This window comes from Aspergillus udagawae (genome assembly GCF_001078395.1).
Source record: "Aspergillus udagawae IFM 46973 DNA, scaffold_2, whole genome shotgun sequence".
NCBI lineage: Eukaryota > Fungi > Ascomycota > Eurotiomycetes > Eurotiales > Aspergillaceae > Aspergillus > Aspergillus udagawae.
Window position 1 is genome coordinate 152,169 of NW_025091265.1, and position 25,315 is coordinate 177,483.

The window sequence follows — 25,315 nt, forward strand, 5'->3', positions numbered from 1 at the left end:
CAGAACCGCTAGGTAGGAGCATCGGAAGTTGCGCTAAGACGCCAAGCGTTATCTAGTCGCTCCCACCATTAGCTGCCGCTTATCTACCCGGCGTTATTTTACACATCCAAGGCATCTACACAGCCGAGTTTGGTGGTGAGTCCGGGGAGGGGGGGTGTAATGGTGGGACTTACAAGATCAGGTGTCGTGTGTCAGAGAAATATAAAATCACTTCCCACGGCATGCAGTGAAAGCGATTCTTCACCAACCCAACAATCATTATCCTCGTTGAACTCCGTGACCGAATTTACTTCAATATGGCCTCAATGGATGCAGTGCTAGGAGGGTATGAAACCCGGCAAGCCGTGCTTGAGGCAAGCAACAACAACCCTTTCTCTCAGGGAATTGCCTGGGTCGAAGGCGACCTATTTCCGTTGGGGGAGGCACGCATTCCACTGCTCGATCAAGGTTTCCTTCATAGTGACCTTACCTATGACGTGCCAGCTGTCTGGGATGGACGATTCTTCCGCCTTGACGAACATATCGATCGATTGGAGGCAAGCTGCAAGAAACTACGTCTCCAGCTCCCGTTGCCAAAGTTAGAAATCAAACGGATATTGGTGGAGATGGTGGCTAAATCTGAAATTCGCGACGCCTATGTGGAACTTATCGTTACCCGGGGTCTCAAATTTGTCCGCCAGGCCGACCCGAAAGATATTGTCAACAGAATATACATGTTTGTGCAACCTTACGTCTGGGCTATGCCACCTGCTATGCAACGGACCGGTGGAAAGGCTATTGTTGCAAGAACGGTCCGCCGAGTCCCTCCTGGATCGGTGGATCCGACTATCAAAAACCTGCAGTGGGGAGACTTGATACGTGGCCTGCTGGAGGCCGTTGATCGGGATGCTAACTATCCTTTCCTAACGGACGGGGACGCAAATTTGACCGAGGGGGCTGGCTATAACATTGTGCTTGTTAAAGATGGTGCCTTGTATACTCCTGATCGGGGCGTGCTCGAGGGCGTCACTCGCAAGACTGTCATAGAACTTGCACAAAAGAACGGCATAAGTGTCCACGTTCAAGTTGTCCCAGTTGAGATGGCCTTCCAAGCAGATGAGATATTTATTTGCAGCACTGCTGGAGGCATTATGCCCATTACATCCATTGATGGCCAACACGTCAATGGGGGCCAAATCGGGCCTGTCACTAAGCTTATCTGGGATGGGTATTGGGACCTGCATTACAACCCTTCTTACAGCTTTGCAATCACTTATGCAGACTGCAAGAGAGACTGTGAAACGGTTGTCTGATGCCATTGTTGCATAAGTCATGACTCGTCTCAACATTCTTTGTCAGCCGAGATAGCATCTGCGCATCTTTTGGAATATGCTGCAGAGCTTTCGAAGTGTCTCTGCCATTTTTATTTATGTATACAGAAAGCCTATTGCTATTGCGGCTGCCTATTTTTTTGTGAACATGCTATTCTACTTAGCCCCTCGTCTTTTTATTGTTAACACAATTAGTCTGTGAGCTTGCATTGATTGACCAGCAATGTAGCGCACCTGCACCCACAATATGAAGGGGCCGCCCCATAGTGGCACTATTGACCACTTTTCCTCTGTAGTTCTGATTGCCTAGTATCTTCAATCATCACGTTATATACTTATTATTGGGCTAAAACAACGTTTTGGATAGCACGCACAGCAGATCAATGTGGTACGTCTAGTGCGTTCGAATCCGGTGCGTCAGTGAAAATTATACCGAATCTATTGGCTTCCGACAGAGGAAGCAAATGCATGGCCATTACATTTTAAGTTCTGCTCTACCAGGGATTTGATAAATATTACTTTGAAGTGGCCGATAGGATGCGCCTTTTGCTAATGATTTGTTAGGGTTTCGGATTCCGAGGACGCCGAGTTCCTGCTGGCCAAATTCTAGTGCTTGGATTTGCCTTTTCTGGTTTGTCGCCAGCCTTTTCCCTTTTCCAAAAATCAATTTGATTCTTAATTTTTGGTTTTGAGGACCTGTTGCTGCTACATTTATTTTCTTATGGTTACGACCGAGGCTATATCAAATCTGCCTCATGCTAGCACCACGTATAAGTGACTGCATTGTCACAGCTCATGATCATAAGCTTTCATACGATCAGCTGCGTGAGGTGGTTAGGCTGCTGGGGATGGAATTCCGTCCTTCCTAGATGAGCAGATTGATCTAATGTAGGCGCTGCCAGTCTTCGATTGACACGCAGGGAGGGCATACCCCCTACGTTGCTGTGTTATTTTGAGGCTTGTAGTGCTTTACATTAGCTGTGTTGACAAGGTGGCAATATTTTAGTCATCAACTGGGGAAGGAAGTATCACGCTAACAGTTTTTATGTATCCCGACCACAGTAAATCTTTGCCAAAATCGCACTGCCAGAGCTTCATGAACCTTGCCATTCTCATCATTCAACATAGGCCACGACGCAAGAAATTTGTCCACACACTACCGCAGAGGGAACCTCAGGAGTCACATAGAAATGATCAATCTGGTGAATGCGCAGGGACGATCTTCTCATCATTGTCCCCTTTTTTACCTAAGCTCCACCATGTGAAAAGTGCGCAAGACGGATTCCAGTTTTCGAGTGCCTTCGGCAGATCATCAAAAACAGAACTGTCTGCACAAAATCTATGTTTTGGCCGGTTGATCAACCCAATTAAATGCAGTCGCCAGTCATCCCATATCGGGATTCCAAGGCGTCGAAAGGCTCGGAAATCCACATATTTCAGAGGATGATTGACAGACCGATGACAACCGGAAATGAATCGATACGTGCCTATAGCGCCATTTTGTTGTCCGGCGCGGCGATAAATTATTTCCCAGTCTTTATCCGCGATTGGAGGGTTGGGTATGATTAAACGTGCCGGAGCAGTCGAGAGCGACTTTTCTAACGAAGGAATGGTCACCAGAAAAGGGAAACGGTGGTCGAGGGTTGTTGTCTCACTAGAATAAATGACACTCAAGCACTCCGCGATCGTTTTGAGTTCTTCGAGATGCCAGTTCAGCCAGCGTTCTTTGACATATCGCTCAGTGAGAGAGTTTTTGTCCTCTAGAGACCAGTCCCATCGTGTGCCGGCCGCGTGCAAAACGCAACTGAATGTCGCAAGCGTCCATAGAATGCGATGTGTTCGATATGTTTCAGCCCAGGAAGGAGGATGATATGTGATCCGGATGGGCTCGCTTTGGGGCTCGGATAATCTTCCCTCTATCCATTCAAAGGCTTTGCTGGGAGAGCCAACCACAAGGTGAGGCTCTGCGACCATAAGACGATCCAAAAGAATATGAATGCAAGCAGAAGCAGCGTGACAGATACTCGCCGCTACACTGACGGCTTTTCGCACGGCTCCAAAAGAATGGTCATGGGGGAGAGAAGGCGGCACACTAGATGTTATGTAAGCGCCATCTAGTAGCTCTGGCAGGCTCGAGGGAGTAAATGTTCCATCTGATTCGAAGAGTATGATATTGCGAAATTCGTACTGTAGTGCATGGGAGAGAATTGGACAATTCTTCATGACCCGCTCAGTGATAGTCTTGTAATATTCGCCAAACACTTCATTCGCTCGGGTGGACGCTCTGAGCAAGCCATCTAAGCTAGCAAAGTCGGTACAAAATTCAAGGACGGACACTATTACCTCTGGTGGGAATGTTGAGAAGGGATCCATGGTGAGACCAGAAATTAGAAATGAGGTCCGTAGCCGAGCGTGATCCGCACGTGTATAAAGTATTATCCATGCCCTTCTGCCCCACAACACTATCCCAACCAAAATCCCAATTGAGCTAGGATCAACTCTATGAGTCAAATCATCACCGTCACAGAAAACGCTGCGGGATTTTGAGATTTGATGCTGACAGATATCTTCAATTCAGTAAAAGTGTAGATATGTACGTCTATTCATGTGACACTAAGTTCAAATGACGAAACCCTTAGTATACAATGTGAGCATAATGTACCGGAATACTCCGCTAAAATATGCTTTCAAAACGTCTCGGAGACAATTATATCGTCCGTATCATCGAATGGGACTTAATCGGGTGGATAGGCAATTTCAAATCCTTACCGTATATTAGACAAATGCTAATGAACACTCTTGGTATGTACTACTTACACTAAGCACGAGATCGCAAATGACACAATTGTCTACATGTCAGCTGCAAATTCGCTCCAGTTAGCTTTGAAAATTAAGTGGAGACGCCAAGAGGCGATAGAAGACTGCAAGGGCCAGATCTGGATATATACACATGAAAGGCTCATTTAAGAAACAATCCCACTTGGTATAGACTGATTGAGATCACCCTCCTGCCCCGATCTCAAACACTCTCGGAGCTTCGGTCGAGGGACGCTCTGCCACAGGTACAACAGCACCAGCAGGAGTAGCATGAGTTGTTGATTCTCTTGTAGCTTTCGCTGGTACCTCCGACTTTGGGACCACATGGCTCCTAATAATGTTACGAGACATGCGCCTAGTCCAACCCCAGTGCTATCGTCAACTACTATTGCTTGTGAATCCGTGCAGTCTGACTTGTTTGCTTGTGCACCTCACTTGCAAGGAAAAACCCGATCGAGAACTAAGATGGAAATCTGGCGGAACGGGCTTGGTTGATAAGGAAATAGAACGATCGCTATGAAGACCTGAAGGAGATTTCAAGAGAGAAACCGTGTAGGGTGGGACCCATGACAGACGCTAATTGCTGTAGGTGGTCAGGTCAACACAAGAATTTTTTCTCTGCAATGCAACACCGCGAAGGGCCAAGAATGTGAGGTTGCGGTGCCAGGAGGAGTAGGGACAGCCGACAGGGTAGTCGAGAGCATCAGCTTGCCCATTTGCAGCTTGAATGCGTTGTCGCAGCAGTTGGAGCCATTGGGACTACAATGGTCATTGCCGGTCTCAGGACACGGCAGGATATGAATCCCGTAACTTCCTTGGATTGCTGTTGGCAAGGGTTGTATTAGCAGCCCATCACCGGACAGGATATCGAGGACAGTTGAACCGCACACATTTAGGACAGACTCTCGGACAGTCATTACCCTCCCACCGTAAGATCTGTGCACCCATTAGCGGGACGAGACCCGTATACCGTGAGACATGGGTCAGGCAAAGCCCGTTAGTCAGGCAGATACCACTGGAGTCTCCCTTTGATTTATGGATTGCGCAGCAAGGGCCGTTAATCTGGTCGGAAAGCAGGGCTGCAGCTCTACTAAGCCGGAACTGCCGTCTGTAAAGTAGCACTGTGTTGCAGCTGCATGAGGAATGGCAACGCTAGATTGTCAGTGGCTGCCCTAAGGGCTGGACTTTTATCTGGGATGTGGATATTGCAGTCATAGCAACAGCGCTTAAAATAGCGACTAGTATCTAAAATTATCAGATTACAAGGCCCTTATTAGAGAGACGACGAAGAGTAACGCCAGTTCTGAGACAGATGCACTGCTTACCAGGGAAAGCGGGCTTATAACCTGATAAGATGGTAGAATTTCATGGGAACAGTTCATCTCTTTGTACCCACCATTAATTGGATGCTACAATCAAGCGGAGTGGTCTAAGAACGCGGGTCTACGATTCATATAATGTACTTTATTGTAGAATTCCGATAAGTTCCGGAAATGTTGAAGTAGGCGCCGGCAAACGGAGTGGAAAGAGCTGTCACATGGACCTGATACTGGGCAGCCTTCAACAAGGGATCTTCATTGAGCAGTCAATAGTATGATGGCCTTAGAAGAGCTGTAGACACTGGCCGTAGAGCTCTACGGACAATGATCTGTTGCCCAAAGTCAAATTGTCAGATTCCCAGACGAGGGTTGCCGTGGTGATCGATTATCATGCAAGGCTGACAGCTGCCTGCGTTGCAAAGCATAAGAACGCAGCATCCCCTAAACAACTTTCCCAGAAACAATCATCAATATTCTGAGTCATTTCGCAGTGACAAAATGACAGATATCGAAAAAATCGCCAACCTCATTAAAAGCGGCCAGGTGCACCAGATCGTTGTGCTTGTTGGCGCAGGTATCTCTACTGCGGCCGGCATCCCCGACTTCAGATCGCCCGAGACTGGCATTTATGACCGGCTCAAACCCCTTAAACTGCCCTATCCAGAAGCCATCTTCCACATCAACTACTTCAGGCATACCCCCGAGCCCTTCTACGCCATCGCGCGTGCCAGGCATCCTCGCAACCTCAAACCGACCATCACCCATGCTTTTCTCGCTCTTCTAGCGAAGAAGAACCTTCTCCATTTTGTGTTTACACAGAACATAGACGGCTTGGAGCTGGATGCCGGTGTCCCAGGGGAGAAGATTCTCAATACACACGGGAGCTGGCGGACCCAGCGCTGCTGGAAGTGCGAGACTCCCTATCCCGATGACTTGATGAAACACGCAATCAATACAGGCACTGTCCCGTATTGTCAGGTCCCTGACTGCGGAGGAGCTGTAAAGCCTGACGTGGTGTTCTTCGGACAGTCTCTCCCTGCGGAATTCTGTGAAAAAGAGAAGAAAGTATCCGAGGCGGATATGATGCTTGTCATGGGGACGAGCTTAAAGGTTGCTCCGTGCTCGAGACTGCCGCGTTTGGCTCGTGAAGGCGTTCCACGGGTGCTAGTCAATCGCGAGACGGCAGGAGACTTTGGAAAGCGGGCCGAAGATGTGTACATCTTGGGCGAGTGCGATGATGGGGTGCGAAAACTGGCGGATGCCCTTGGTTGGACTGAGGAGATGGAGTCGCTGTGGAAGGCGGCCGTTGCGGCCAAAGAAGCAGCGCAGGAGGATTGGGGAGAGGAGGAGAGCCTGGACGAGTTGATCGACAAATACGCGGAAACGCTGACGGATGCCAGGAAGATTTCTGATGGCCATAAACGGATGTTGGAGAATCATCTGGAGACGAAGTTTGCCGACGTCCTAAACAAGAGCAGGTAGTTTAGTATTGGCTTTTCTTTTGATAATCCCCAGTATAATGGTCCATATGATCATGGATCTACCTATATACATGGATGCGGATACGAAATGGTCCTACTGGTTGGGTCGTAAAAATGAGTCATACGCTGAACTATTTAACCCTGTACTGATCTCCAACTATTTGTCAACCAACTTCAACACCATCCCTTGCTATCTTCACATTCGCATCATGAGTCGTTTGTCGGGTGCTATTCCTCGCCTTGGTCCTTTTATTCAGCGCACCTCAGATCCTCGCCCAGTTGTCCTGATGACATGCGCAGTGGCAGGTATGTACGTCAATCCATCACCAGAGATGCATCTGCCAACTCAACAGGATCTGGAAAGTCCACTCTCGCAAAATTGGTCTGCTCCGCCTATCCATCTTTCACACGCCTTTCCATTGACGCGTATATCTATTCTCATCATGGCCTTTACAACGTGGACTACCCCAAGGAACACTACGAGAAGTATCTAGACGAGGCTGAAGCAGCATTGAAGCAGCAACTTGTCCATATTCTCGAACATGGCAATTCGAACGTCATCCTCGATTTCTCCTTCGCATTCCGCCAAGTTCGGGATGAGTGGAAAGCGCTCATCTCGGAATCGGGTGGGCGCTGGGTGTTGGTGTATCTGGACGCCGATCCAACAGAGATTCGGCGAAGAGTAGCAGCTAGGAATGCATTGACTGAGAAAGATGGAGACTCGGCCTTCTATCTAACAGAGGATGTGTTGGAACGGTATCTTAGTGGCTTTGAACGGCCGGTTGGGGAGGGAGAGATTGTCATCAACGTGGATTAAATAGGGTCTAGCTGCTCATATGGACTGAGAAGTTCTTTCCACGATGATGTCTTCTCATATTGTAGAATTCGCCATCTGTGTCGTTGACGGGGGCTGAAATGCTACTTGTCCGGTTTGCGACCATACACCACCGAGACATGGATATAACCGTGGATGCTGGGATCGCGGATTGCCTTTCTCATCTCGGCTATTGTCATTTCAACCTCGACTCTAGAAAACTGCGAACGAGTCAGTACCCGCTAGGAGAGAATTAAGGGTGACAAGCACTCACACCCAGCACATTGGTCCACAAGTACATCACCCACATCTCCATACTCTCCTCGATCACCAACCGAAAGTATTTCCCCAGCGTCTTCAGGTGCTTATCTTTCGGCCACGGCCCAATCGGTAGTTTGTATCGTCGCTCGACCACCTCGATGAATCCGGCGTCGATCATGCGCTGCTTGGACTCGTCGACAATGCGAAGGGTTTTGCCGAATCGATCACCACTCTCCAGGCTAGTTTTGCCCCATTTCTCGTAGACGGTTCCAACGTGACTTCCGTCGTCTGATGTAGGCACAACTCCCATCTCGACCTGTTCGATATACCCGCCTGGTACTAGGTGTCTTCCACCACCTTTATTAGCACGCTAGACCACTCCAGAATTGGCGACGGCGTACTTCAGAGCCTGCTGGTAAAACTTATCCCAGTCGGCCACGGAACCATACAACCCCCGCACATGAATGTAGTCGAACGGCGCCCGGTACATCCACTCGTCACAGCAATCGTCGACCTCGAAGCTCAGGTTCGGCGGTACCATCCGCGGCTGGATAGGCGAGAGATCGGTCCCGATGACCGTAGCCGTGGGATACATATCCGCAAACTCAAGGGCCCAGGCCCCTGTCCCCGTCCCGACATCCAGAACTCGTTTTGGATTCTGCAATGGAGCGAGATGCAACTCGCCGTGGAGAAGGAGACTGTACAAAAAGTGGCAGATATCCATCGCATCTATCGCCTTTTCATCGTTCGACCCCCAGTACGCACCGGCGTGGTAGGCGTGGTACCGTCGCCCATTTTCGTAGATATAATCAAAGACACTGCTGCGGAGGGACGTTACTTCCGAGTCTGTCGCTGTGTATGTTGAAGCCCAGTCATCGCCTGAGTCAACGGTGATGGTTTCTGCCTCGGTGGTCATTTTCGCGGGGCGGTTTGCGGACAAATGATGGGATGACAGGGGAGGTCATTCCTTATATGCGGGACATATTATCGTCTGACGCACTAGAAGACCGAACAGGGATCTGTGTAGCAGCGTCTTGTCAGCGTGCAATTGCTGGCACAAGGAATAAATCGAGTGGCCAATCATGGCATTTCGCCGAGATGTCCGTGCCTCGCCGTTGTTGAACCGTTGATCCGCCATGATAGTGGGGTTTATGGCGCATTAAGCGTTGCAACGATAGTGTCGTTCCTTGTACCCTGTACACCGTGTGCCACTCGACACTTTGCCTAGAAAGTTTGAAGTCAGTCTCCCATTCGGATGCTCCATACTTTATCTTTGTACCCGAATGCCTCAAGTCCCTATGAGCTAGAATCCTTAGACGGATCTGACATTTTACTGGTGTCTTGAATGAAACAGCCAAGCAGGCGGCGCAAGGTAGTCGGTTTCAGACGAACCTGGCCACCGTATTTCCTGGCACGAGCTCAATCGACTCTCACTTATCATCTCAAACAGAGTGTAGCGCTTCCTTCAGATGAGGGGCAAGAGAACGGGGCAATGGCGACAGCAATGTTATGTCCAAGTTATCATTTTAACTCGACCTTCCCGGCAGATGCTAGCGTGGCATCATGTATGAAAATAAGAAGTCAGTCATCAGTCTCTCATCAGACTATAATCGTTGACAGTTTTCCAAGAATCTCTACAACTACAACCCATCTACCCTTACAATCTTCATCATGATGAACAACAAACTGACGCCAACTACCAAGCTATGCTGTCTCCAATCTCGGTATCTGATATGTCTATTCGCTAAAATCATTCAGGAAGGAACGTAGAGGAGATTGGAGACGAGATCTCTATCATTTGACTGTGATAGATAGAACGCAAACATGTTGCAGCCGAATGGCGGCGGAAGCTGTATCTGAACCTCGACGATATGGATATCGATGCTGAAAGGAGCACCCGCTGTGCCTAGCAGGCATCCAAGCCAACTATCTATCAGTCTACCCAGACTAGAAACCCCCTTCACCCATCGCTGTTGGTCTTTCCTGTCCTTGGGCTCATTCCAATTATCTTTCACTGAGTCCCTGTTTTACTGACCCTGGTCCAGGCACATCCTTATAATCCTTATACTGTGCTATATCTGGAAACTCCTCGACAGTGCTTGCGTCAATTTCGGTATCAGGCACCATTGTTATGTCGATTACAATTGTTTGTCCAATGAAACCAGAGTCGTTGAATATTTAATTCCATGGCATGTGGGAAGCTCAAATATCATTGCGTTGGTCGCCTTATATAATTAGGTCGCCCGCGGTGGACTTGCGTGGTCGATCAAGGAGAGTCGGGAACCCGAACGGGTAAAGCTCGTCAAGGACTATCTGAGTATAAAATCAGGAATTGTTTGGACTTACCAAGGCTATTCTCCACTCGTCTTCTTTCCGAGCCTCTTAAATATCAAAATGTCCCTTCCACTACGTACACTGGGCCGAGATGGGCCCCCCGTCTCTGCAATCGGTCTCGGCTTCGGGAGCATTGGCGGATTCTACGGACCAGCTGGTACCCTTGACGAGAGAGTTGCGCTCTTGGAGCATGCACATGCCAAAGGATTACGCTTTTGGGATATGGCTGACATATACGGTGACAGCGAGGAAGTCGTGGGCGAATGGATCAAACGATCCGGCAAGCGCAATGACGTCTTCTTGGCCACGAAGTTTGGGCTCCAGCGACAGGCTAATGGAAGGCACACTTTCCGTTCTGACCCCGAATATGTCAAAGCTGCATGTGAACAAAGCCTGCGGAGACTCGGGGTCGACACCATTGATCTTTACTACTGCCATCGGGTGGATGGAGTCACGCCTATCGAAAAGACGGTTGAAGCTATGGTGGAGCTGAAGAAGTAAGTCATCCAGCCTCGATCTGACGTAATATAAAGTAAGCGAGGTTTAACCTTCAATGTCCAGCCAAGGAAAAATTCGCTATCTTGGTCTATCGGACGTCTCAGCAGCCACGTTACGTCGCGCGCATGCCGTGCACCCTATTACCGCCTTACAGGTGGAATATAGCCTGTTTACACTAGACATCGAATCCCTAGCGTCGGAGATCCTCAAGACCTGCCGTGAGCTAGGCGTGGCTATCGTGGCTTTTAGCCCGATCGGGCGTGGTGTACTCACAGGGCAGTTTCAATCTCGCGCAGATATACCCGAAGGTGACTTGCGCCGCATGTACCCTAAATACGCGGAGGAAAACTTCCCAGAAATCTTGAAACTGGTGGACACCTTGAAGGATGTGGCCAATGCTCATGGAAGTACCCCGGCACAGGTGGCTCTTGCGTGGCTGCTGGCGACAGGACCAGATATCATTCCTATTCCGGGTACGAAATCGGCCGCCAGAATGGAGGAAAATGCGGCGGCTGCACGACTGCAGTTGAGCGACGAAGAAGTGCAAGAGATCAGATCTCTGGCGGAGAAGGTGACGATCAAAGGTCCACCCTATCCTGCTGCGTAAGTAATCATTCTTTTGTTATTATTCTTCTCTCCATAGAATGCTGACTGGTCGTATAGCGTGATGGCTACTCTCTTCTCAGACACGCCGCCGCTGGAAATATGATTAGTGGGTGTAAACAGGAAAATCTGGTTTTGCAAGAATCTCCAATTTATATTTGCCTTGGCTAGCAGTCTCAGGAATACCAAGCAGAACTTTATTGTCCAACAGAAAATGATGCTGAACCCTGAAATGGCAACACATCTGGCTGGCAGGTTGTGTTCGATGCAGGAAGGTGACCATCGAGGTACATCTGAACATGATTCAAATAGCACGATGAGAGACTCGCGATAGCAGTCGGCTGGTAAAGAGTCCATTAGTGTTTTGGGCCTGCTTGACAAATTGATTCACTTACGCTAACTGATGCCTGTCAAAATAATAGATCCAGGAAAGACCGACGACATTCTGTATGCACTGTAACATGATCAGCTCGGGCTGCTGGACGATCCAATATTGAGATACTCACCCTCTCTTCAGAGCGACGGGATCAGTCTCAATTGTGACAAATAAGATGGGAAACGAGGTCTTTCGAGTTTCCAAGATAGAGCCCGGTTCGAGGTTAGAAATATAAAAACAACTTAATATAGCTTATTAGTGCCCACCCCCACTGAGACTCAACAGACTAATATAACCTTGCGTACTGGTTGCAGGAACACAGGACTTAGGTATAGCCACTCATCTAGGGAATACTATTCTGTTCTCTTTTATTTAGTTTCTTTGGTAGTAAAGCCCCTGGTGAGCCTTAGAGGGTTGTCCTGTTATATAAGGACTTGTTACAGGACGTGTATGTAGAGAAATGAATATCTTTCAATTTTGCTTCCCTAAATGAAGAAGTATCCACGGAAGGTCGCGTAGCACTAGATATACATTGTTTCCTCTGTGCATGTGCGATCACGGTACTTGTACGTACTATATTGCGCTCAAAGTAATGCACTAGTTGACTGTGGTCTCAGATTGGTCTACTCACAATTTTGGTTGCATATGCTGTCGACCAGCAGGCAGTGATGCCCCTAGGCTTTGCTCTAACTGCGTCGGATATTGGATTAGATAGAAAATGGGGGAAAATGGGAAAGGAGGAGTATATGGCGCTGCAGAAATTGACTGCTAATGGTGTATAGTTTTGTTGATATAGCTTCACTTCTACAACTATTTGCCCAAAGTGTAACAATGTAATTGTTAATATAACAACTAGTAATTCTAACATAGACTATACCAAGATAGCTATTTATTTATTCTGGTTGTTATGTCAATTGCCAGCTTACTATTATGGTGTTTGGTATCTCCTTGACTATTGCAAGTGAGAGCCTGTGTAGATTAGATGTTGTAGCAACATACTTCAATACCCTAGAATAGACTAGAGCTAACTGAAAATGCCACTGCTAGTCAAGTCCACAGCTACAGTATGAGAACCTACCCTAACAGTGACTCCCATATGTTGATGTTTATCAAATCCACTACTAACTATTATATCACTGTCACAGTTACAGATGCTCCTATTGTTAGGAGACATAGTTCCTGAAATATTGTTCTCAGGCGCCACTTACCATTAAGGACAGAAGAATAACTATTTAGATGCAGCAATGAATCCAGCAAGGTACATGAATATAACCTAATGTAAAACATGGTGGTACCCTTTGAGGATGGGTTAGGTCAACTCGGAGCACTCCATCTGCCTATCTTAATTAGGCACTGAAAATTTCTCCCTGAAAAAAAAAGAGGAAGCGCTCCATTTCAAGCAGTTTGAAAAGGACTTGTTGTTTTGCTCTCCCCTACAATAGCCCCAGAGACCGACCGCGTAGTTGTCCGGGAGAAGTGAATTCAGATGGTCAATCAGGTCGTCAACATGCTCACCTACGCGGTTCATTGCATCTTCGTAAGATTGGTGGACTTTTATGAAATCTGCAAAATGCTGCATCTGAGATATCATCGTCGTCGTCAGTGCTAAGTAGACTTTGCACGAGCTGAGTGCCACCATTATCTAGGTATTTCTGGGCTACATATGTAACATCCCGGTGCAGAGTTTCCCCCAGCTTCCAGTTCCCTGAAGCAGGATAAGAAAACAGGAGTGACAGGAGAACATTTTAAAACTTGTACTTAGAGCTTGACTACAGCTCTCAAGATCATATACGAGCAGGGAAGGGAAATACCTCTATACCCCAATTTACAGGGAGCAAGAAGGTCTTAATATAAAGGGAAAAGGAAAAATAGAACAAATCCTACGACTCGGGTGTCGTAATTTGGAGAACTAGAAGGACCTGAAAGTGCTTCAGTGTGTCCGATTGTCGGTTGTAGATTAGAGTTTTACATGTATTCAATAAACCTCGACAAACTGAATTCATAGACTAGGTACTCCGGAACGATCGCCGTTTTCAGTATCAGAGACGGAACCAGTGACGTATGTAGGTAACCAACAGAAACAGATGAACACTATCTACCAGAGGTTACCAGGAAAAGGAGGGAGCGTTCTGCATGCACCAGCAGCCCTCCCTCTGTGAAAAAAGTAATTACGCTCTCGGGCACGCGTGATTTGCAGGTGTATGACGTCTGCGAACAGGTCCTTTTGCTTCCTTATCACGAATGTGTCTTGTAGTCATTGTCAAACATGGGTAATCAACGTAATCTGTGGGGCAAGCGAAGAATATGTCTCTTGATTAAGACAGCTTAGTTCTTCATCTGCTCAACTAGCCCTTTCTCTATTCAATCGGTAAGAATCCGTTAGTGCTGTATACGAACGCAGATTTCTGCCCAGTACTTCTTACATAAAGCTGCCAAAGGTCACCTATCTCCTCCCCAGTATGAGCTCAGCTAACACACAGCTTTGTCTGCCAACAGGTATCGCACTGTCCATTCCATTATTCCACAGCCGCCAGTGACGATGCCAGGCGAGGGCGGGTCTCTTACACTAGACAATTTTCAGGCTATATTAGGAACCGATGGTGGTACAACCAGAGACACCGCACCAGTACAGAAATGGTGCCGCTGGATGCCAAGATGGAGGCAAACTGACTATCATGAGCCACAAAATGCCATGGCCATGTACCCAAAGATCCTCAGAGAGGAGAAGAGGGCATTGCGACAGCTATACGCTTTTGATATGCTTGTATATACATGCCTGGCTCTTCAGCTAGTAATTGCCTCGACTCTGGTTATTCTCTCCGCAATTAGCGGAGATCACCATATTATCGTTGCAGTCCTAGGTGCCATCACTGGACTCATCACCGGTGTGCTGTCCTTGGTCAAGGGCCAGGGGCAGCCTATGCGACTGCTCAATTACGCCGATAGCCTCAAGAAAGTGCGAGATGATATCGAATTCTGTGAGAGTGGACTAGAAGCAGGGGTCACTTCTGTGACATACGAACAGGTTTTGGATATCTGGAATAAGTATACTTCTGCAAGGGACAGCCAGATGAGTAATCGCCCGGATGTGTGGGCCCCTCAGGAGGGGGATAGAAGAACCCCTTAACTCAGTGACCGACCGGAACAGGCTTTTTGTAAGGCAGAATAAACTGAGACCCTGTTGTGTTTGGTACATAAGAGGCAACATGCAGAACCCGTTGGCGACAGCTCTGATGTTGAACTTATTGCTAGCCTTGATATGATTCATCTAAGTGACGCTGCTTGTTGGTCAGGTTTACTTGAATTCTAATATGCTCCAGATTCTGTGTGTTTTCTGTCACATTTGTAGCAGCGAATTTAATAAAGGCAATCGCTATAATTCCCCCTGATGGATCCTCGTAAATCAAGGGAACCTGGAGCCGTGCGCATGTGAAGTTGTCGAAGCAAGGAGTCCACTGGAGATCTGGAGATGGTTTAATCTGATTTCTCCATCAGTTGAGCAATTCAAATGGCGCATAGAGTGGCAGGGTTCTCACAGACGGCCAGTCATTTACCATAGAGCGTGTTGTATGTGAAGGTAGTGCATGGGACAAACTGAGGAGAGCAAAGGAAGCAAGTCGAGAGAAGCTTGAAGACCTCATCATGAGGGATAAAGAGTCAAGCGGGTTTCAATAACAGACTTTAATGTGTGCTTCAGGGCTGGGAGCGAGGATGGTATCTATGCTCTGCTCTCCATCAATTTCTCTCACATAAAGTATATGCCCAAGCTCTGATGCCTAGTTCATAACTCCAGCCATAAAACCTGTTTCTGGCTGTTTTATTCTATAAATATTTCACCAGTTTGTGGCCGTTCATTGGACCTGCTGTGAAGCTCGGCTCAATGGCACGCCTGATCCTAAAGATAATTCGGCCAATTTTCACGGAAAGCTCAAGATGAACACGCATCTGAGTAAAGGAAATTATAGAATCCCCACGAAGGAATTCAGAGGGCCTCCACTGCAATAGAAAAATGAATGACAGAAGAGGTTCTTCTAGTTTGATAACCGCCCCACGCAGCTCAAAAGCAGGAAACCAAGGGCAATGCTCTCATAAATCCCCGGAATCCGTGAATGCAACGCAATTAAGCATCGTATATAATAACTTCTATGGTACACTCATCCTATACAGACAGAATAAAAGACTCTATCAAAGGCAGTAAAGCTTAGGAATTGAAAGGGGTCAAGGTGATGTCCCCATCGTAGGTACACTTCTCAACTATCCCTGCAACAGAATCATTGGTCGAGGTGCACGACCACCTTGTGCCCGGAGCACTGCCGTTTCCATTGTCATTGAGGGTGACGGACACTGTCTCGGTGCCCTTGAGGACAAGGAGCCGACCGATTCTTTTGTTCATGTAGAGATTGGGCCGCAGACTGTCACTTGCCAGGGAACAGTCACGTTTAAATTAGAGGCCGAATTCACCTAACGCAGCATGGGTCGGACCGCCGGGAAATAGCATTAGCCTTCCAGATAGGCACAACTCTGGGAGATGAGCCGTCACTACCTATTTGGGGAAACCCACTGGGCAGAAATCACAACATAGATCAATAGCCTCCGTGGTAGACCCCTGACTGTAACAAGCCCGCAGGGATTGGAGTAACTCCTGCATCATCTTGTAGGAGAGGTCGCACGGGTGATTGAACCGAAGTACCACCGAAAAACGAAATCATCTCCTTACAGTAAACGGACGTTAGGGGTAACAGATCTGCAACAACAGTACAGTCAAGGGAGGAATAAAGCACTTGAGCCCGTTGCTAGAGGTATCGCGACCGGAATAAGAGAAAGTCACAAAGGACCCGGCGACAACGCTACTATCTAAGCATTCGGCAATTATCCAGGTCAACCATGGTTGAGTACAATGGGTCATCGATATCAAAACCATAAAAAGAAGTCAAGGTTTTGCGAAACCGTCGAGGGACCACATCGTCGTGGCAGACAGCTGGAAACAGGTGGAAACAGGAGGCAGCCAGCCAATAGCCGAATTCTTCGTCACATGTTCTCGTGTGAGTCATGCCGCCGTGTTGTCCTTATTACTCCTTTCCTCATATCATGAGATTTTTGAGGGAGATAGTTTCATGACAGACAGGCGATTGAAATCTACAATCAGCGAACGCATCAAGTGGCTTCAGGAAGGTTTCTGTGCAAAAGCATCGCGTCGGCTTTTTACCTCAACCATGGCAGCCCCTCCATCGACGCCACCCCGTGTTCTCTCAGTGGCGACCTCAGCCTCGCATAATTTCTCCAAGAGCGTCGTCTCTTCCATCAAACTTATCGCCAATCTCGGCGTGGAAGGGGACTGTCACGCCGGCGAGACCGTTCAGCACCGCTCACGCCTCCACATCAAGCCTCCACCAGCAAACCTTCGCCAAGTGCATCTTATGCCAATGGAAGTGCTACGGGATATATGCGCAACATTGCCAACTGAGGAGATGAAGACGCAGCTTCTGAAGCCTGGTGCTTTGGGGCAGAATATCACCACCGAGAGAGTCGATCTCTTGAGTCTCGGTGCGGGGACAGAGATTCGTTTTGTTGGAGATGGCGTGGCTGCGGGCGACGAGGCGGTCATTGTCCTTACGGGGTTGAGAAATCCGTGTCCTCAAATTGACAAGTTCCAGGCTGGATTGAAGGATAGGTTCTTGGTTCGTGATGAAGAGCGTCGCATTGTCAGGCGGTTGGCAGGTGTCATGGCGACAGTGAAGGAGGGAGGACTCGTGCAGCCTGGAATGAGGCTGATCATCGACAAGCCTCCCCAGCATATTCCGTTAGATGCTGTTTGATGCGAGAACCACGGTCTACTCGGCCTGGCTGCTACGCCAGGGCTGGAAGTCGAAATGTGTTAGGTATTCTCTGTTTTAAACAGAATTCTATTCGCTCGCCTACGCTGAGCTACTCTACCACCACTTGCTAGACAGATCTGTCTCTCCGCACCAATAAAGTTTAGTCGTCTTCTTTATTTATGAAAAAGAACAAGGAGGACCTGAAATCAGAGAATACATTACCAATTGGCGTGCCGACCTGTCGTCCTCGCGAAGATTGGATGGCTTTGTTCTCACTCGACGTCGGTCGAAAGGTCAGCTGTGATGGCAAATTGTTTTCTTGAATTTGTTCAACCAATTCTGGAATTAGTGGCATTCTGCTCGCTGCCTTGGACTGTCTGAGCACACGACTTTGAGATTCATACTTTCTGTTCCGGTCATTCCCAATCATACGTGCGACAATTCCACAATTCTTCAGAAGAGTTGAACAGCCGACGAATGTGGGTCGTTGCCGTATTGCCCAGAATAAAACTGGCGTTGATAGCCGACACCAAGTGGATTGCGGTACTTTTGACACCATCTGTTCCTTTACGGTGATTGGGAGGGTCCTATGAGGCTATGGATCTATGCTCCATGAGGCCCGTGCCGAACTTGCCACTGTCCCAAAGATTTGAACGCCATGTCCAGTGAAGACACAAGACTTGTCACAATTGGCCGAGATAGTCGTGCCCTAGGCGAGATGTCGTTCATCTTGAGGTATCTTGAAGCGAGCCAGCAGGGAAAGGCGACAAGCAGCGAATTCTTTCTGTTCAGCTCGCCACCCGATTCTCGTACACGCGGACAGTATGCTCATTCCAGGAATATCGAAGCGACAATGGGAATCAAGAAGACTTCAGCTCGCGACAGGCGAGTTGCAATTTGTCTGAGCATCCGGCGTATAAATACCACCGCAAGAGCACCGCCGTGATGGAACAACAAACCCAAATCGTGCCCTGTCGTGCCCTTTCCTTCTTCACTAGTATCACCAGAAAGCCTTGCTCATATTTGTCACGATGCATTCCCTCGATAACGCCATTACTGCTGTTGACGCGGTGAATCATCTCATCGACAATGCCGTTGAAGACGGACATGTCGTCCAGACCCCTGCTGAAGAGGCGGAAGCTCGCGAGGCCAAAGCAAAGGTAACTACCATACACCTCTATATCTATCCACCGTGATACTTGCATGGCCCTAACTACCTACACGTAATAATAGGCCCTGGATACCCTGGGAAGAACCATCAGCGTGGTCGACTCGACTCTCGCCAAGCTGAGGAAGAACATCGCCAGCCGCCATGGAGTGACGAGCGGGCAACGCAGGAGATGTGTACCACCACCAGTACCGCTTTCGGCTGCTGTTCCTGATGGAATGGCGGCAATGGACGCTTCCTCGGATGGCAAGATTAAGAGTATTGTGGCGACGATGTCAGCTGAAAAGGGAACCGAACACAAGCCAACTCTGGCTAATGCCGTTCCTACTTTGAACGATATGGCCACGGGCGTAGGTCCTATTATGGACAACTTTGATAAAGTTCTGGTTAGTCTGCCATGGCTCCAGTCTGCAGGATGTCGGCTGCTAACAGCTCTTCTTATATAGAAACACCCCTATCTCGATCAGTTCAATGCGACACTGAACACGGTCCCGGTGGTCGGTCTGAAGGACCAGACCATCATGTACGTCGGAACGAAGTTGAATGCAAACCCGCTAGGTCCTCCCGTCGAGGAGTGGGCAGTCTTTTCCAAGCTCCCCCAGGGTGTCACGGTGGGACCGGACGACAAAGTCCACTTTTTCCCTTACAAAGGTGACTTCTACATGTCCATCGGTACTCGAGTCTGGCTGAAGAAGCACCGCCCCGGTGCGAGCGGGGGAGTAATGCGGGACCCCGAGTTGGCCAAGGCCGTTAACAACTGGCCGTTTATGTACCAGAATGACTGGGAGTTTGTGGGTGATCAGGTACTCCCTGTCGCTGATCTTGCCGCCGTGATGCCCTTCTCGGTGCTCTCGGCGGATCGGTCTGAGATCGCTTTTCAGCTCGTTCTGCTGCACAAAGACTCTTCGCTGCAAGTGCTCGCGGGGGATAGCCTGCAGGCAAATAACCAATACGCCAATTTGGAATTCGCACCGACAAAGGAAGCTCCCTCTCGGCCAGACTGGAAGTTAATGACGTACTGGAACAACCACCTCATCGGTTATGACTCAGAACAGAACTTCTGGGACTTGAGTCCCGACTTTACGGCTCGGACCTATACCATCTCCGATAAAGCAAAAGTTCCCGAACCGATTGTCGAACTGACAGCGAGTGAACAGGGTCCCATTGGGATCAGATCCGACGGGTCGATGTGGAAACGGCTAGTCCAACCGCCCAAGGACGACAAGGATCCCGGAAGCTACACTTGGAAATCCTGGATATCTTCCCACGGTGTGACGAGTATTGGCGTTGCCTCACCTGGTGTCCTTCTCGATTTGAACCTGCTCACCAGGACGCTGCAGTCTCGCTATATCGAGACGCAGACGGCTCTGATCCCGGTCATGAGCAAGATTCGCGCGTTCGGGCTGACACACAAGTTCTATCTGAAAGAGCTTCGCAAGGCCGCTGATATGTGGTTGAGTGAGCCAGGTAACCAGGATCTGGCAGTCAAGCAGGGACAGGGTTTCGTCCTGCATGCGCTGACGTGGGCGAATATCTTGGGCAGTGCTGCGGCAAACGCACAGGCTCCGGTCAATGTGATGACTGGGCAGCTTAAGGATGTCGAAAGGCAGTTGGAGATTCAGCTCACAATTCTGCAAGACAAGCTGAAGGGGTTGGAGGCGAGTCTGAAGATCAAGCAGGAGTACCTCAGCAAACTGCAGGCTGCGCTGTGGGGAGCTATTGCTGCCCTGCTGCTATGTAAGAAAAGCCCCCGCCAATTTCAAACCCATCCTTTTTCATCCCTATGGCTAACGATTTGTCCAGCCGTCGCCATCTTTCTAGTTGCAGCGGCGACGATGCAGCCCTGGGCGTGGGCAGCAGCAGGAACTCTGTTCGTTGGAGGCCTCGTCACAGTCACCATAATGAGCAAAAAGGTCGATGCAGCCGCAGAGGATGTAAAGGAATGCGAAGGGCAAATCAACATCACTAAGACAGCAATCAACGAATTGACCGAGATTGTGTCCAACTTTCAGGCCATCGCCACGCTATACGATACTCTGAATACCTTCTTTGGCCGGATGACCCTCGATGCAGGCGCCCTGAAGGACATGGATACCGCCACTGCCGCACAGCTTGGGGCCTATGTCCTCGCGGATCCTTCTTCTATTGATGCCGCAGCTGCGATGACGGATGAAATCACTGCAGCCTGCACGACCTACCTGGATGTGCTCAGCAAGCAGGGGATTATCCTTCCACCAGTAAATTTGATGCTCGCCTCATACTGCGCAGATGCCAAAGCTGCACCTGTGGGCGTAGCCTCGAGCGTGGCCACCTTGGACGAGCACTTTCACTCCACTGTCGCGAAAGCGGCCAATACTCTGTCTAAAGGCAAAATGGTCGACTACTTCGCCACTTTGAATGCGGCATATGCGCTGCAGCAAACCAGTCTCAAAGCTGAACATCTTCAGGAAGTCTCTACCGGCGCTTGGTATGATGTGCCAGCCCTCACCAACGCCGGAACCCTGTGGGCTGGATTCAATCCCCACGTCCAGCTACAGGGCGTCTCAATGCTGTCCCAGTCGGCGGGAAGCAATGCGGTTGAGGAGATCCTCAATGAAGCACGCCCACAGGTCATCGATCTGCTCCAGCAGACAGTCCTCCTCGCAAAGACAGCCGAGGCGTGGGCTGACAAGTATCCCAGCGCACCGACCGGCGACCAGTTAGCCGACGCACGGCAATATCAAGCGAAATCCATTGACGCCTGTCAGAAGGCTGAGTCCGCGGCTGCCCAGGCGAACAATGCATTTGTCGAGGTGAACCATCGTGCTCAGGCATTCCAGCAAGACCTCGACGTCCGCATTGGCGAATGTGAGGGCAAGATCAACAACGCAAAAGCCGTGGCAGAAAATGAACGGTCGAACATAAGAGTCCCGTTCGAGGTCGTATTTGCAGGAGGTATGGCTACAGTGTACTGGCTGGACATGAAGAAGAAGGAGATATCCGACAAGCTCAACGCCACCGTTAATGGTTTGAACGCGACAATCTCGAGCTTCGCCAAAAGCAAGGAGAGTGGGGTTACTTTCCAGGGCCATCTTCTTACATGGCAGGAGATGGTACAGAAAGTCAGCCACGATCTGGCGTTCGTTTATCATATTCTGGCGGGCGTTGAGGGTCAGTTGATGGAGAGCCCCGACTTATATCGTGAGTTCATCAAGATCGAGTGGGCTGAGCTGGCCAAAAACTCGAACGATGTTCTTACGGTTATCGGCGTGCATAGCCCTGAAACTCAGCCATTGGCCCTCCGTGCTAGCGATGCCGTAGCGAACGTGTGGCACGCCGATGCCGTTGCCAATGGATCGAACAAGGAGGCGCTGATTGCGGCCGTCTCGTCCAACACTCGCCTTGGAGGTGTTCTGGCCACTCAGGCAAAAGAGTGCAAGGACGCATTCCAGCAGATAAATGTTGTGCTCGGCTTGCCTTGGATCCAAGATATCGTGGGCTACTGGGACGACTCCAAGACTGAGAAGGCTACCTTATTCGACGTCGCCATGAAGCTGAGACGGCAGGTGAGATTTGTTCAACCCATCCAAAGCCTAGCATTTACTAACTCTGATTGCCGGCCAGTATGTCCAAATGATTGGCATGGAATACCAAACCGTCCAACAGCTGTACAGCGTCTCAATCCTCCAGGCCTTCCGCGCCGAGAACGTCCAAAGGGGCCGCCTCCCGCTGGGAGTCTTCCTGGACAGCACCCTCACCTCCATCCGAAGCGCCATGCAGTCCGCCCAGCACACTTCCGGACGATTCCAGGCACTCGCCGCAAACTTCGAATCAACCGTCGCCATCATCTCCAAGAATGTCGACGAGATCACAACCAAGATCGCCTCCATCAACACCCAGATCGCAACCAGCACCAAGGCCCTCCGCGACAAGATCATTGCCGAAGTCGCCGACGTTATCGCTATTGCCTTCGCCACAGGCGCTATGCTCGTCGCCTTTGGCGTTGTAGGCCCAGTCGGGGCGACACTGACCCTGGCGGCGAAGCTCGGAACAACCGCTGCATTGACGGCAGCGAGTATCAAGCTGACTCTTGATAGCCTGAGTCTCGACGACCTCGTCGAAACGATCGAGGGCCTCAAGTCTGTGCGGAGCGGGCTCGAGACCTCACGCGATAAATTGGCGGCTGTAAAGCCATTCTTCGCTAATGTTGGTGCGGGCGTGCAGGGCCTTACGGGCACTGTGGCAGAGATGGCTGCCGCGTTGCAGAAAATCAAGGATCAGATTAGGCTCTGGAAGGAGGTTTCCTTGACTGAGGATGACGTGGTGAAGATTTCGAAGAGCTGGAAGGGGGTCCGAAATGATTGTTTGGAGTGGATGGATATGGTCCATTCGCAGGGGATTACGCCTATGAATTTGTCGTTGGGGCCGGTTGACATGGGTGTTTGTGAATAGATTACACCTCCGCTGCTTGCTTGGATGTGAGTTGCGAAGAGAGGCAGTGCATATAACTAGCAATTTTCCAGCAGTTTGATATCGATTTAGTAGCAAATTCCATATCCATGGAGCTGATCATCATAGCCCTTAGTAAATGGAACAGTCACTGATTGAGTATCTCGAGAACCTGCTCTGAGGAGCAGGTATACCTGCATCACTTCTTCTTTCTACTCATCCTTTGCTGCTAAGGCCAAACTTGAGAGTGGTCCTGCTCGGCCTGCGATACCTAGTTCGTCGTCTCAATCCTCGACCTGCGGCTGTAGATGAGCCAGCTCTAATTCAGGTGCGAGCAAGCGATGGCTACCTGGTGCGATTGGACGCTTGGATCTGTCCCCGCTATGTGGCAACTGAGTTCAGCTGCTCTCTAAGGAAGTCGTGGTATATAAGAGCGGACTGAATTCGATCTGACCATCTGAAGCAGTAACTGATTCGACGACACACCCTTTCGGCAGAATACCAACCTGAGGAAAACATCATGTCTGAATCTATTATCGAGCTGTTTCTAAAAGACTACGAGTCCCATCTTTCCTTTTATGTTGGTCTTGCCTCCTACGCCGAGACCCGATGCCGCAAAGCCCTAGTGGAGAGTGGCATCCCCGCGATCGTCACCGCGCGGGCCAAAAGTCCAGAACGACTGTTGGCTAAGATTCGCCAGAGGGACGCTGCGAAAAATTACCAGTCTGCGGAAGACATTCTCCATGATCTTGTGGACCTTGTGGGGGTGCGAATTGCACTCTACTTCCCTGATCAGGAGAGCCAAATCGAGGTTATCCTACGCAGATTATTCGAAGTTAAGGAGGTGAAGCGGCACGACAAGACCCTTGTCCCTGTTCCAAACGTCGCAGTTCAATCCGACGCTCTCCAGTGGTCTACAGTGCCAGCTGAGGGTCCGTATGCGCCGCGGTTCCATGGATACAGGGCCACGCATTTCCGCGTCAAAGCCCGAGACGAGGACTTCAGCGGGCCCGACGACAACACCGCCCGTCGCCAGCAAACCATGATCGAAGTCCAGGTGGCCTCGTTGCTCATGCACGCCTGGTCAGAGGTTAATCACGACCTCGCGTACAAGACACTGAACGGTCAGCTCTCCGTGGACGAGCTCCGCGTGCTGGATGGGATTAATGGGCTCGTGCTCACTGGCGAGGTCCTACTCAGCCAGCTCAAAGTCTCTGTGGAAGCTCGTATCGCGGTCCAGAAACGGCCATTCTCGAATTACTTCGAGCTCGGCGCCTTTGTACAGCGATACGCTCCTTATCATCCCGCCGGGCCCGGTGGCGAATACCGCATGGGCTCACTCTCCTGGCTGCTGTATGTGACGCGGCATCTGGGTATCAATTATCCTGAGGCGCTGGGGGAGCGATTAGGACGTTGGTCGGCGGAGCCTGCGAATCTGATGAACTACCCCTTGGTCCAATCGATTCTGGACTTCATATTTGCCGAGTGGAATGCACGTGCTCCGCCAACTCTGGAGCGCCCGCTCCTTCAGCCTGCGTTGAATGACAAGTTCCAGTCGGGGATGCCAGCGCTTGAACAGAAATTGAAAGTGTACTGTCATATCCTGGCGTACGCATGCGAGGCAAAGCCGCTGCTGCCTGATGGTGGTGATGGGGCCGTTATATGTCTTCCTTCGGCGTACCAGTGGCTTAATGACGCTGGTTACCTCGTTCCTGACGCGCAATTCAATTTTCTGTCTGGTGAGCAGTTAGAAGAGACTCAGCGGTGCATTAGGGAGCTGTGGGATTGGTTTGTGAATAGCTCGAGGGCGCGGGCTCGTGTTCCGTTTGGAATTGCGCGGGCCAGGGTTGGGAATAAGCGCCAATAAAGTCCAATAGCTAAACAGATAACTAATTCCGCATCTATGCTATTGGCTGGGCTCCAATCACGCTAAATAAGCATACCTAGCGTTGAAGCTTAGAGACCACTTCCTCGGGGCTGCCAACAATCGAGACTCGCCTGTTTTGATGGTATAATTGTATGGCTATAACAGCTAGTTTAGCGTGGATCTCCGTAACATGCAGGCCAGAAGGGTGTAATCGTATAGGCAA

General features: G+C 49.7%; 10 protein-coding genes across 10 annotated transcripts; 8 read left to right on the forward strand and 2 right to left on the reverse strand.

Annotated features, from left to right (window-relative positions):
* Positions 1-296: 296 nt before the first annotated feature.
* On the forward strand, positions 297-1,292 carry Aud_002365 (aminotransferase class IV; the record flags this gene model as incomplete). The annotated part of the gene is made up of 1 exon (XM_043287336.1): positions 297-1,292. The coding sequence occupies one exon, from the start codon at positions 297-299 to the stop codon at positions 1,290-1,292; it is 996 nt and encodes a 331-aa protein (XP_043143271.1).
* Positions 1,293-2,504: 1,212 nt separating this feature from the next.
* On the reverse strand, positions 2,505-3,683 carry Aud_002366 (uncharacterized protein; the record flags this gene model as incomplete). Its single annotated transcript, XM_043287337.1, has 1 exon — positions 2,505-3,683. The coding sequence occupies one exon, from the start codon at positions 3,681-3,683 to the stop codon at positions 2,505-2,507; it is 1,179 nt and encodes a 392-aa protein (XP_043143272.1).
* Positions 3,684-5,944: 2,261 nt separating this feature from the next.
* Aud_002367 (uncharacterized protein) lies at positions 5,945-6,928 on the forward strand (the record flags this gene model as incomplete). The annotated part of the gene is made up of 1 exon (XM_043287338.1): positions 5,945-6,928. One exon carries the CDS (start codon positions 5,945-5,947, stop codon positions 6,926-6,928), a length of 984 nt encoding a protein of 327 aa, XP_043143273.1.
* Positions 6,929-7,136: 208 nt separating this feature from the next.
* On the forward strand, positions 7,137-7,744 carry Aud_002368 (AAA family ATPase; the record flags this gene model as incomplete). The annotated part of the gene is made up of 2 exons (XM_043287339.1): positions 7,137-7,233; positions 7,281-7,744. 2 exons carry the CDS (start codon positions 7,137-7,139, stop codon positions 7,742-7,744), a joined length of 561 nt encoding a protein of 186 aa, XP_043143274.1.
* Positions 7,745-7,845: 101 nt separating this feature from the next.
* On the reverse strand, positions 7,846-8,918 carry Aud_002369 (class I SAM-dependent methyltransferase; the record flags this gene model as incomplete). Its single annotated transcript, XM_043287340.1, has 3 exons — positions 7,846-7,962; positions 8,016-8,349; positions 8,404-8,918. The coding sequence occupies 3 exons, from the start codon at positions 8,916-8,918 to the stop codon at positions 7,846-7,848; spliced, it is 966 nt and encodes a 321-aa protein (XP_043143275.1).
* A 1,478-nt stretch (positions 8,919-10,396) lies between these two features.
* Positions 10,397-11,543, forward strand: Aud_002370 (uncharacterized protein; the record flags this gene model as incomplete). The annotated part of the gene is made up of 3 exons (XM_043287341.1): positions 10,397-10,833; positions 10,898-11,437; positions 11,498-11,543. The coding sequence occupies 3 exons, from the start codon at positions 10,397-10,399 to the stop codon at positions 11,541-11,543; spliced, it is 1,023 nt and encodes a 340-aa protein (XP_043143276.1).
* Positions 11,544-14,505: 2,962 nt separating this feature from the next.
* On the forward strand, positions 14,506-14,940 carry Aud_002371 (uncharacterized protein; the record flags this gene model as incomplete). The annotated part of the gene is made up of 1 exon (XM_043287342.1): positions 14,506-14,940. One exon carries the CDS (start codon positions 14,506-14,508, stop codon positions 14,938-14,940), a length of 435 nt encoding a protein of 144 aa, XP_043143277.1.
* Positions 14,941-17,026: 2,086 nt separating this feature from the next.
* Positions 17,027-17,629, forward strand: Aud_002372 (MOSC domain-containing protein; the record flags this gene model as incomplete). The annotated part of the gene is made up of 1 exon (XM_043287343.1): positions 17,027-17,629. The coding sequence occupies one exon, from the start codon at positions 17,027-17,029 to the stop codon at positions 17,627-17,629; it is 603 nt and encodes a 200-aa protein (XP_043143278.1).
* A 1,031-nt stretch (positions 17,630-18,660) lies between these two features.
* On the forward strand, positions 18,661-23,228 carry Aud_002373 (uncharacterized protein; the record flags this gene model as incomplete). The annotated part of the gene is made up of 5 exons (XM_043287344.1): positions 18,661-18,789; positions 18,863-19,183; positions 19,244-20,534; positions 20,601-22,342; positions 22,401-23,228. 5 exons carry the CDS (start codon positions 18,661-18,663, stop codon positions 23,226-23,228), a joined length of 4,311 nt encoding a protein of 1,436 aa, XP_043143279.1.
* A 517-nt stretch (positions 23,229-23,745) lies between these two features.
* Aud_002374 (GTP pyrophosphokinase) lies at positions 23,746-25,092 on the forward strand (the record flags this gene model as incomplete). Its single annotated transcript, XM_043287345.1, has 1 exon — positions 23,746-25,092. One exon carries the CDS (start codon positions 23,746-23,748, stop codon positions 25,090-25,092), a length of 1,347 nt encoding a protein of 448 aa, XP_043143280.1.
* Positions 25,093-25,315: the final 223 nt, after the last annotated feature.